This window comes from Schistocerca piceifrons, chromosome 4 (genome assembly GCF_021461385.2).
Source record: "Schistocerca piceifrons isolate TAMUIC-IGC-003096 chromosome 4, iqSchPice1.1, whole genome shotgun sequence".
NCBI classification, from domain to species: Eukaryota; Metazoa; Arthropoda; class Insecta; order Orthoptera; family Acrididae; genus Schistocerca; species Schistocerca piceifrons.
This window is the reverse complement of record NC_060141.1, coordinates 63,112,819-63,125,783: the sequence shown is the minus strand read 5'-3', so window position 1 is coordinate 63,125,783 and position 12,965 is coordinate 63,112,819. Positions and strand designations below refer to the sequence as shown.

At 39.3% G+C, this 12,965-nt stretch overlaps 1 protein-coding gene across 1 annotated transcript in view; it reads left to right on the top strand.

Annotated features, from left to right (window-relative positions):
• The window catches only part of LOC124795069 (pleckstrin homology domain-containing family J member 1-like), a 46,256-nt gene that overhangs the window by 22,340 nt on the left and 10,951 nt on the right, over positions 1 to 12,965 (top strand). The window contains exons 3-4 of the mRNA XM_047258878.1: positions 5,695 to 5,864; positions 7,272 to 7,335. Of these exons, the coding sequence (XP_047114834.1) occupies positions 5,695 to 5,864; positions 7,272 to 7,335 (234 nt within the window). The remainder of the gene's footprint in view (positions 1 to 5,694; positions 5,865 to 7,271; positions 7,336 to 12,965) is intronic.

Here is a 12,965-nt window from a genome sequence, read left to right as displayed (position 1 = left end):
TCCTTCCTTCTGTTGTTATCTCCTGTAATATTATCTACAGTTCAGTTGCTCGTACGTTATTCAACACCCTGTGGATTCTGGACTTAGTAAACGCGTAAAACTAAGGTTTTGGAGAGGAGTTCTGGTGCTACTAAATAATGCAACATATCTCTTATGAAAGCAGTTATATTCTAGAGACATGTTGGCCTCAAAATCCTTTGATACAATTTATTACAAACAAATTGCAAAATCATAGTTTGCACGCCTAAATCCAGCCAGATAAGGGTCAGATGGATATGCCTATCTTAAGTGGGTTTAAGACCTCTGTCAGATACCAATTGCATTTGGTTGTTGTCTGAGTCAGGCTAATCCCAATTGTAATCGTATAAATATAATTCACTCAGCTGTCACGCAGGTCTTGTAATGCACAAGGCCAGGATCTTCTATTACCGAATGCCACAGAACTCAGTCTTTACTTGCACTTGATACCCGACATAAAAATAAGCATGATCATAACCAATTGGTCATAATAATCATTGGCAGAAATCAAAAACAGAATTGCAACAGCAGGAGTGAGAGAGCGCAGCAGCTGACTTACCGTGTTCAATGACTGTCGTGTTATTGTACGCAATAAGCTTCGCTCAGTTAACTATTTGCATATATGCCTCAGTCAAAAAAACTTCACCTCCTATGCGAACGTTACTTTGTCACGGTCTTACACAGATTTAGCCAAAAAGCAAAGATTAGATTGGAATCTTGCGGGAGCGCAAATGCCGGCCATCTGTACCTGCTCCTTGGTCAAACAGCTAGTCTTCAACAGTGGTGTGCTGTGTGCCCTTCTCCTCCACTAAACCAAACAGCCGCTATGTCTTCCCTTAAATAGACATTTTACCTTATACTTTACCTGTTGCTTTCTGTGCATATACTCCTTTGATTCACACTCTTCTGCAAATTTTTCTCTGGCCCTCTGCTCTAATTTAAAGTTTTTTCAAACAAACTACTTTTTTACCCTTCAGCAGCCTCTCGTCAGACCAGTCCACCTTCTTCATCCCCAAGGGGTGTCTGCCTGTGTATGCAAAATCGTATTTCTGTGCTACCCTTGGCTTTTGTGTGTCCTTCGCCTTCACGTTCCTGCAAGTCACTGTGCTGGCCTACCACACCCGACTCAGCTCTTTCGGTAACCCTTCGGCACATTACTTCCGCTCTGGGCGTCAATCTGACAGCCATCCCGCTGCATTTTAATTGGTGCTTGGTTAATTAAAAAGGCTAGAACTTTAGTTTCATTGCCCGTATAACAACCAGGTTTTATTCTGAAGCAACCTCATATTCTTAGCTATCCAATGAAGTTCTTAAAACTATTGCTTATCTGAAGTGTGGTCATTTGTGCACAGCCCATTTCAACATTTGATCATTTTGTTTGTGATGGTTCGTTCTATTTGTTTGGGGCGGCCATCTCATGATGCTTGTTCAAGTTCATTATCCTTTCATTAACTCTGTTTTTTTACGGAGGGCGGCTAACCCTCAGACCAGACACGCTAAGGTACTGTGCCAGCTGTTTGATAGCCTTTGTTGTATGATAAATGACTTTGTTGAGGTCCTTTCTTTTCGTAGACGTTTTCGCATTTCCTTCTTTCATTAATCAGTTTGTTTCTTATGTTGCCATAGGCTCATCACTGTTAACTTCTTTGTACCCATATTTGTTTGCTCGACCTCTGTGTCTGCTTGTTTAGGCCTACCCATTCCTCTTCAACTGAACACAGTATCTACAGATTCTGAGAATTACAAAGGCACATTAATGTACTGTTAATTATAATGTAATCTGAGCCCACATCTGCTCCTTGGTATGCCTTACAGTCTAATAACTGATATAAACATTTGTGTCACCCAGATGTTATCCATCTGGCATCTTGCTGTGACTCCAGGCGTTTTCCACATACATTTCATCCTCTTGATTCATTAACAGAATACTTGTCATTTCTACATCTATGTCTACATCTATATTCTGTGAACCACTGTGAAGAACATGACAGGTGTGATGTGTTGTGCGCTGGACTGCTGTTGAAATTGCTCGTCAATATTTTATAAAGTTTTAGTCTTCAGTTACTTATTTTAAAGTTTATTTGTGTTAATATTTGCTGTAAAAGTAACTTACTAGTGGATTTTCTTTCATCTCAGTCTTTTTTCCTGTGTTACTGACTCAAGTGGTCTGTTCTTTGTGAATGTGCTTACGTTGTTCATTCAAGTCTTACGCCTCAGTAGTGTGTTTACATTTCACAGTGTGTGGTTCCAGCTGTCGCGGTTATAGAGTTATAAGTACTGTAAGAATTGTTTAGCACTGTATTTGAATGTTAAATTTAGTAGTTCTCAATCGATTACATTTCACGGTATGCAGTTGCAGCTGTAGTGATTCTTAACTTCTGACAAAGTTGTTTGTGCACTGTTATACAGTTATTAAATTTCGTTGTTTTCAACAGTTTCTTGTGCTGTTTGTGGCGAAACAGTGGCTTGATAAACTTCTGGAAACATTAGCTCACTGTGTTTTTTTAGAGTTTTCTGTGCATTGAAGCCATTAAGTAAATTTCATGCGGTATTTTTTAGCAGACGTTTCTTATTGTTTCTAGTGAAATATTTGTCAAATTTTCATTCACTGTTTTAACTTCGTGAGTGTTCCAGTGGCCCCTTGAATTTTTGGTTTTAGCTAATAAATACTGTGAAGTTTTGTTGGTATTTGTATTAGTTGTGGTTTAGTAGTACTAATAAAAGTTGCTGCTCTCTTAGTAGAGAGTGAATTTCGAGACCACTTCTGTTAGTTCTATAAATAGTTCTACTGGTGCAATTGAACTTTGGTAATGTAGGCATTTTGTTTTTTTCAGTAACGAAAATTTTACCATGAGTGAGAAGTGTGGGCTTTGTCGTAAGTTTGAGTAGTGGGTTATGGTGTGGGATTTGTTCAAAGAATTTTCATGGGGGGGGGGGGGGGGGTGGTATGCAGTGGGGAAGCCAGTTAGCATTCCAGTGAGATACAGCAGATGTGAATGGATTAGATGTGTTGTTATATGTGTGCTGGAATATGAGAAGAGAGGGGGGGGGGGGGGCAGTTGATAGGTTCAGGTAAAAAAGTTCATATGATGCTGAAGGCACGTAAAGAAAAAAAGTGAAAATAAGCGAGAGTGAGGAAGGAAGAGTGATTGGGTATAAGGTCTAGGATTAATTATGTTGGCAGGAATAAAATGGGACTCGAGATGCTGCACCCACAGTCAGCATGGTCATACAGTCGTGAGGTGTGCACAGATGAGACAACAGGAAAATCACAGAAAAGGGAAACAAAAGAGTGAAAACTGACTAAATTAATGTTTCACAGAATAATACAAAGGGAATCAGTACTGGGTTGCAGGATGGAAAGAAAACTGATAGACAGCATTAAACAATGGAAAATCCAGGATGAAATAACAGTGTTATGAAAAGGGTAGATTGCTACTCACCGTATAGAGGAGATGCTTAAATTGCAGACAGGCATAACAGAAAGACTGCAATACATTTGAGCTGTCAGCCAGAAGGCCTTCTTCCAAGCATGTACCTAACATCCACAGAAACCACCTCAATCTGCCACCTAAAAAATGATCCCAATCTTGTAATCCTACCTCCTGATAAATGCTCCTCCACTGTGGTTTTGAACTGCAGGGATTACTTGGTGGTAGGACTCTACCAGGTGTCAGATTTGCCCCCTCACAAACCCTGCCACAGTGACTCCATTCCAGAAATCCAACAGGATTCTCTGTCTCACCTCAAGTCCTTAGGTCCATCCCACGTCTCCCCTGAATCTCTCTCTCTCCCGTTACCCCTGTTGCTCCACACACTCCTACCTTCTACATGCTTCCTAAAATCTATAAACCTAGGACATCCCAATATCGCCAGTTACTGTGTCCTCACTGAGAGAATCTCTGTTCTCATGGATCAACACCTTCAGTCTGTTACCTGTAACCTACCAGCCTATATAAAAGACACCAACCATTTCCTCCAATGACTCTCCACAGTTTCTGTTTTTTCACTACACCGCACCCTCCTCACTACTTTTGATGCCATCTCTCTCTTCATTAACATTCCTAATGAACATAGTCTTGTTGCAACTGAACCTACTTTTCCCAATGCCCTACTGACTCCGAACCTACACCTGCCTTCATAGTCACCATGACCAGTTGTGTCCTCACCCACAATTACTTCACCTTTGAAGGCATAATCTACAAACAAATCTGTGGTGCAGCAATGGGCACCAGCATTGCACCATCATATGGTAACCTATATAAGGCCCACCTGGAAGAATCCTTCCTAACCACCCAGAATCACAAACCCCTCACTTAGTTTGCATTCATTGATGACATCTTCATGATCTGGACTGAGAGTGAGGACACGCCATCCATATTCCTCCAAAAGCTCAACACTTTCTCCCTCATGTGCTTCCCCTGTCTTTCTCAACCCAACAAGCCACCTTCCTTGATGTTGACCTCTGCTTCAAATATGGTTACGTTAGTACCTCCTTTCATATCAGACCTACCAACTGTCAGCTATACCTTGACTTTGACAGCTGCCACGCATTCCACACAAAGAATTTTGCATTCATACTGCCTAGCCACACATGGTCGTCATCGTCTCATCTGTAGTGACAAGCAGTCCCTCGCCAAATATACAAAGTGTCTCAGTGAGGTCTTCACAAACCACAGTTGCATTCCTCATCTTGTACAGAAACAGGTCTCCCATACCTTGTATCTCCTATCACCCACCACCTCCCACATACCCACTGTCCAGCCACAAATGAGCTCTTGTGACTCAATACCAGTCAGGACTGGAGCAACTGGATCACATTCTTGCAGAGTTTAGACTACCTTTCATTTTGAACTGAAATGAGGAAAATCCTACCCAATACCTGTCCCATCCCTCCTGTAGTGGTATTCCACTACCCACAGAACTGACACAATATCCTTGTCCACCCCTACTCCACCCGCTGCTCCAACACCATCTTGCCTCATGACTCCTCTCTCATATCCTTACAGGAGACCCAGATGTACTATGTGCCCCCTTCATCCCACCACCACCACCACCACCACCACCACCTCCTCCTCCTCCTCCTCCTCCTCCAGTCCTGTCACAGGTATATGTACCCTATCAAAGGCAGGGCCACTTGTGAAAGCACCAAATTGTTTTTTAGATTTTGCCCTACATTGCTGCCACTAAATTGAAGATACACTTTGTTATGCAAGAAGGCCTTTTAGACTAATTTATTTTGTTACGGAATTGCAGACACATTGGTGTCTCGTTGTAGTAAAGAGTAACATTCCTGTGGCTTCACTTCTGGTACCCACTGGAATTTCACAATAACACTGCAATCATCCAATTAAACATCCATGGTGGCTGCCGGAGGATAAGAGGCCAGGTGCTTTTCATATGTGCAAAATTTGTCAAATATATAATATTTTTGACTTTGTGGTGTGTTAAACATGTAGTTCCGATCAAAAATTGAAGTAAAATATAGGGCAGCGGGGAATGATATAGAGAGAGAATCTGTTACTGAAAAGCCAATGTATGTTTTCCAAATAAATATTTTTGTGGAATTAATTGTTGTTGAATATATCAGCACTAAATGTTCCTTTTTAAAAAAATACCGATTTAAATCTATAAATACTGTAATGTTACAATTATTTTTTTTCTCTCTTGTTATAGCCTTTGGGTGTCATCATCCTGGAAAACTCAAATGTCCAGTACGAACTTAGTACAGGTGTACCATTTTCATTTTCATTGATATTTCGTGATGATCCAGAGAAAAAGCATTTCTTTTCTGGCCGATCTGAGTCCCACGTTAACCAGTGGGTAATGGCAATGAAACATGCATCGTAAGTACATTGACTCTGTGAAAATTCATATTTAAAATGTAAGGTGTTTTTATTGAGCATTGTTAAAAGGATCAAACAAAAATGGAAAATTTATCATCGGTAGTGCCTTTTAATTTTCGTGCTGACTTGACATTAGTTTAAAAGTGTTTTAATACCAGATCTTCTAAACTGTGTAGAAATCTTAGTGTCTGTTCATATTCCAATGTACAACCTCTTTCTCAACGTCGTGCTATTTCCTCAGTCCATCTTGCTTAATCTAGGCTGGCATGCAGTGCACTTTCTCTTCTTTACATTTTTTCTTCCCAGGCTTATGACATTGTCTCATTTGGTTTTGTGGTCTGCTTGAATGGTTGCATTTGCTGTAAGTGTTGTTGAGTAAGGGAGTTTTTTTTAGAAACTGACTTACATCAATTTTGAAGTGGCACATATTTTGCACTCCTTCTGGCACATTCGGGTTTACGCATTTTGCAGAATATCAGTAAACGGAAGGCAGGGCAAAACTTGTGATATATGTACTCAACTTTTGTATTAAAAACCATGGGTCAGTAGACTGTAGCAGTGATACAGAATCAACTTGGCAGATTGTTAGCTATGCACAACTCCCAAGTGTTTGTGGTCCGAGAAATTTGTTATTTATAGATCTGTTAACCATGTCATATATATGTTTGAGTTAATATCAAGCAACAAGGTTGCCCTTGATTGAAATTTCCCACAGGTCTTACAAATATTGATTTGGGCTTGCTTTTTTTCTCTGAGTGCCAGTAGCTTATCTGAACAGAATTATAAGTGGAAGTAGTATCCACATCGTTCCTCATATCTGTGTGAAGCAAAAAAGTGCAGATGGGCATGTGAGGCAGCGTAATATCAGACCTTAGGGGAATCTGACTGTCCTGTAATACATTTTGTAACTCATTAAATTCTTATACTACATTAGTAAGTGAACCGTGTGATTTTTCTGAGAGAATTCTCATTAATTATCATCAGTTGTGTGGTAGACTACGGTAGAACCCATATAATTGCTACGTGTGCAACAGATCAAAATATGCCATTTTATGCACAGCTTTGGAGATGTACCATCACTTTTATCAGGTGCCCAGCTGAGATAACTGTAAATTTGCTAACAGTTGAATAGTTTAGTGGAACCATCTTACAGTTTAGTGGAACCATCTTGCAGCACCTGCTTTGTCGCCATGCCTTTTGTGTAGTCTGTGTATTAAACTCTGTGGATCAACACCTCTAAAGCACACTGTTAGTGTTGATGTTTACATGATTTATAAGTTCATTTTATGAGATGTTTTTTCTTCATTTGTGTATAGTTTCATATGTAAAACTGATGCAGTTTAAAGTTGTTTTGCACGAAAAAGAGCCTGCAGACTTGCTTTTATAAAATGAAGTCATAATTTGTAGGTACGAGTACTGGAGATCACAGCTAATACTGCTTCAAACTAAACTCAACAGTTTGACTGGGAAAGTGAGTATATATATATATATATATATATATATATATTTTGTTTTCTCTACATTTTTAAGCAATAATATTTTAAACTTATGTGAGGATGCTTTAGTGACTTTTAATGTATAGGTGACTTGTCGAAACACAAATATTGGCTTAGAGATTTTCTTAAAATATTAACTATATAATACACTGTACTTGATACATAATTGATGAATTTTTAAAGTAACAAACTGTGGTCTGATGTATGTGTTCTCTTCTTCTCAAATTCTCAGATTGCCTTCCATGAACTCTTCAATTGAATAGTAATATTTCTGTCACACAAGTTTTTTTTTTTCCCAGAGCACTACTGAGCAAACCTTTCCATTTTACTTTGTTATAAATTTTCATACTCATATACTGTGGAATTTTAGTACAAAGATTTAAATGATGAGTAGGTAGCATAAAATTATTTTGATTCCTGTTGTTGTAATCATATTGAATTTGATTTGCTACAAGTAAATGAGGGTTTGCTATGAACAAAGATAATCAGTACATAGATGTACAGTCAGGGAACAATTACTGAATTGATTTGAATTTTATTTGGTGCTATCAGATTGCATTCTGTACAAAGGAAGTTCTATAATGCAGGACAAGTCATAGAATATGATAATGCACAGAGAAAAGGAGAAATGTTCTGCTGCAGTATGGATGAAATAGGTGTATCACAGTGTGTGAATGAAATTATGCAGCAATTGGAAACATACTCAAAAGTTGAAATGTGTGGGACAGTATGAATCTTGTGTGCCAAACATCTAAACTTCACACAGATTCACAATGAAATTCTGGTGGTATGTGGACCAAATGCAATGTCATACCCAGTCATAGTGAAATGGTGCCAACAATTTGATAAAGGCCACACAGATGTGGGCAATGCTGATTGGGAAGGAAAGTCATTATCATTGATCACAGATAACAGTGCCCAGGTAATTGAGGAAACCATTTGCAGCAGTCACAGAGTGACTGTCACAGACCTTGCTCAGCACACACACATCTTAGTAGGAAGTGCTCATTCCTTCGTCTGAGATCATCTGCAGTATTGGAAATTGTGCTCATTCTGAGTTTTGCAGTCACTGTCACCTACACACGAAAGTGCGAGGTTTATGGCATCCCTGCATTTCTTTGAATGCTACTCTGGGAAAGCAACGATATCCTACACTGCATCATTACAAGTGATGAGACACATATTTGATGTTTAACACCTGCAACAAAGACAGCATCAGTAGAATGGAGGCATAACTCTTCACCTCTGTAGAAGAAGTGCAAAGTAGTATCATCAGTAGGGAAGATCATGATCCCCATCATTTTAGTTGATTAGGAGGGAGTTTTATACACAGAGTATATGGCAAAGGGCACAGCCATTATTGCCAGTTCATACTACACAACAGTGATGTCACTGTGTAACGCAATAAAGAACAGAATGTGTGGAAAATCACGAAAGGTGTTGTTCTCGAGCATGACGATGCCACACCACAATGAACTTTGCTTCATTATTTTAGATGAAAAGTTTGGAAGCATCCACCACACAGTCCAGACGTTTCAGTTTGCAATTTCAATCTTTTATGCAAACATATCAGTTTTTGAATGGGTTCTTGACAATATAGTGGATTACTTTCATTGAGAAATTGAACAATTGGTAGAGCTTTCATACCATTGTTTACAGAGACTAAGTGAATGTGACAAAAAATAGTCATGAACTGTGTCACACTCAAGTGTAGTGCAGCACTCAGTAAAAGTTACTTAGCCAGCTATAGGAATGTGTAACTTACTTTTTGAAGTCCCTTCTTACAAAGCTGCAAACAATATGTACACAAAGCACACAATATTACTACACTCGTACATAGTGTACAGATACCAATCCTGAGCCACATGTTGTGCATGATCAGGTATAAACGTTATGAATTTATAATTTATTAAACTGATACTATTTAGTAATTCAGGGAATGACTTTCAAATTAAAGTCGGCCATGAAGGACCTACCAGCAGTGACAATCGATTCAAACGGTATTCAGTCAATGAATGCGGATGCAGAGCAAGTGTGATTAAGCATGTGGAGATATCCTTACTTGCGTTTAAAATATAATAAATTGAGTGCAGTCAGATCTATCAAATCAGTATGAAGTCAATTAACTTCATCATATTAATGATAGTAATTTGGTGTAATTATGATCAGAGTTATTGGGTTTGTAGATAGGGCTTGTGTCAGCTGGCAGGCTGAGACTTTCTCGAACTGGCATGTGTACCTTGGATATGTTTGTCCTCTGGGCTCTTGTGACTTTAGAGTCCAATTGCATAATAAAATTCAGACAGTCAAAAGTACAGGAGTTGGCTTAATAAATAGAGTGAGTGACTTAGAACGTCAAAGTGAAAAACCATGTGAGGACAGCAACAATGTATCTGAATTTTGGAAAACAAATGTCAGATCAAAATATATTCTGAGTGATGTCCTGTGTGTGTTTCAGTTACGGGTTGCTCTACTGTGACATTTGACAGGGGCTAGTTTCTTCCATTGAGAAAATAGCTTTGTATACTTACCCAGTTTTGTGTAGCCTGTGTATCTGTGTTAGGTCCAGACAATTCAACACATATATTCCTGTCCTGATTGACAGCCTCGAGGATGCCATGTCAGCAACTCCTGATGCATTTGATGTCATCTGTTCTTAAGCTAAACTAGAGTAACTAATTTGCTCTGTTTTGTACATATTTACTTTTTTTCTGTTGTTTGCCATGAGTTTCGAAAGTGCACTTGTCTGTTCTGTTCCCATAATGTATACTTCCTTTTTTTTCTTGGAATTTGCAGTTTGATGCTCACGTGAATAGAAAAAAATTTAGCGAGAAGCAGGCACTGGAACTGCTGCTTGTGCCATGTGGCCTGAAGTCATTGTTTGAGCTCCCTCATTCTATTAATCCCAATACTCTTTCACCTGAGCAGGAATATATAATCTCCCAGGAACTTGGAGCATTATCAGCCCATCCATATTTATTACCCATAAAGCATTCTGCCTTATATGCACCAGCAGTTGCATGACATAATCCGCTGGACTAGACATTGGAATCTAACTTGGTTGGTTCCCAGGATCCTCACTGAGGTGCAGTTAAGGGCTCTCCTCAGAGTTATTAGAATATTCATATTTTACAGCAATATCTAATCACATATAAACAACATATGTAAATGTTTGAAACGTTAAACTAGTTTTGACTAGGTAACATTTCTGAGGCCATAAAGAGAAACAAAAGCCTCCACTGTATCCATTATCTCTGGGCTGCTAGTTCAACAGCATTCCGGGAAGGCTTGGTACAACACTCCCTGTCTAAGGCATTTATCCATGTTTAAGTTGAGATCCAATACACAGATTTTCCCCTTCAAAGAATAGTTACGTAAATATGAATAGCACAATATGAATTGGTGGCTTATTCCCACACAATGTTATGACACAATAAGATCATTGGAGGTTGATACATACACGCATAAACCATTGCAGTTGATATTACAGAAATTTTATAAAAATATGATTATATTACATAAAAAGAAGGCACACTATGGGTTATAAAAGAATACATGTGTCTCAAGATTTTTGTAGGTCAAAATTTGTTGTCACAGCTGCTTTTCACAAAAAATAGAAGTATGATTCTGTAAAATATCCAAAGAAATAGAAAATAGCTGAGGAAAATTTGTCCCTCGTTACACATTTGCCCAAGTGATACAGTGATTGACTTGTAAAAAGAGGTTCTGGTACTGTGACCTTCCAAGGGGCTGGCAGGGGTGCAGATGTTAATGTTTAAACTTGTTACAACATTATTTTAATGCTTTTCTAAATATTTTAGAAGTATGAATGCAATACTTTTGCTTTAATGGCAGTGAAAACCCCATTATACCAAATCCCAAAATTTGCAGTTCTGGCTTTTTTTCCCATCAGGAACACTAATATGGGGTTGTGGTGCTTATCATCACATCACAAATTAAGAGACACACGCATGCACACACACACGCGCGCGCGGTGAGGGGGGGGGAGTAGGGGGGGGGGAGAGAGAGAGAGAGAGAGAGAGAGAGAGAGAGAGAGAGAGAGCAGTCACATTAATGTGACCACCTGTCAAAAGCTGAATAACCACCTTTTGCTGTGTGGACTTCTGTGAAAGACATGCAGGAAGAGTCAGTGAGGTTCTGCAAAGTATCAAAAGGAAAGTGGAGCCATGCTGGCACTAGTATCACTGCCAGCTGCACAAGGTTTCTCAGTTGAGAATGAGTGGCAAGTATATCCTGACCAAGGTCATCCCACAGATTCTCAGTTGGTTTTAAATCTGGGGAGTATGGTGGCAAGGGGACTACAGTAAACTCGTACTGGCACTCTTTGAATCACACGTGTACATTGTGAGCCGTGTGCCACATTGTATTGTGCTGCTGGTAAGTGCCATTGTGACGAGGAAGAACAAACTACACGTATAATTGGACATGGTCTCAAGGATAGATGCATAATTGAGTTGATCCTCCGTGCCTTCCAGAATGACATAACCCAGGGAGTGCCACAAAAACAGTCTCCACACCATAACACTCCCTCTTCTGGCTTGGAGCCTTCAGACATTTGTTGCAGGTGTTTGTTTTCAAATGTTTCATGCCATACATGCCAACAATCGTCTATCCGATGGAGCATAAAACATTATTTGTCTGGAAAGGCCATCTGTCGCCACTTAGTGGATATCCAGTTGTGGTATTGGCAGGCAACCTCCAGCCTTCACAGCTGATGAACAGCATCGGCATGGGTGTGTGAATCAGGCCCCTGGTGAAAAGGCCCATATGCGGCAATGGTTGCTGTATGGTTGTTGAGGAAACACTGTTGGTAGCCCCTTGGTTTATTTGTGTGGTCAGCTGCTCATTAGTTGCATGTCTGCCTCTCTGTCCATACACATCCCACAGCTGTCATTCACTCTGGTCATCTACGGCTCATTGTGCACCACAGTTGCCCCTCAACGGTTTTGGATAGCACCATTTATCCATGGTATAATTGCGACAAAGCAATAGATTTCTTAAAAACTTAGAAATAAATTTATCGAAAACCTTCATTGAAATATGACATTTTTTAAGAAATGGAAATTTAGAAGAAAACCTGTGACTGTAGCATCAAAAATTCAGAGAAAGAAGTCTCTGTAAGGGGAAAGAAACAGGTGAAAACAGCAGAAGACATCCATAGTAGCCATAATAATATGTGTGGGCAATAAAAAGGAATTTGCTAGTACCGTGAAGGAATCAAAAGATTGTCCTCATATATGTATTCAAAAAAAATGAAGTAAGGCAGTTTCACCAGACAAAAATGCAAAATTTCAACAGTGATATCTCTACATCTACATCTATACTCTGCAAGCCCTCTAATGGTCATGGAAAGGGTACTTTCCACTGTAACACTTCCTAAGGATTCATGCCATGCGAGTCTCAGATGGAGCATGGGAAGAATTACATCTCAGATGCTTATGCACGTGCTTGTACTGTTCTTTTGCTTTCCAGACTTTGGATTTGACTTTCCTTGATCACAGGGGTTAAAGATTACAATGCTTTTTCCTTTTTTCTCCTTATTTGATTATTATCTTATGTGACTTCAGTCATCGTACGTAACTTG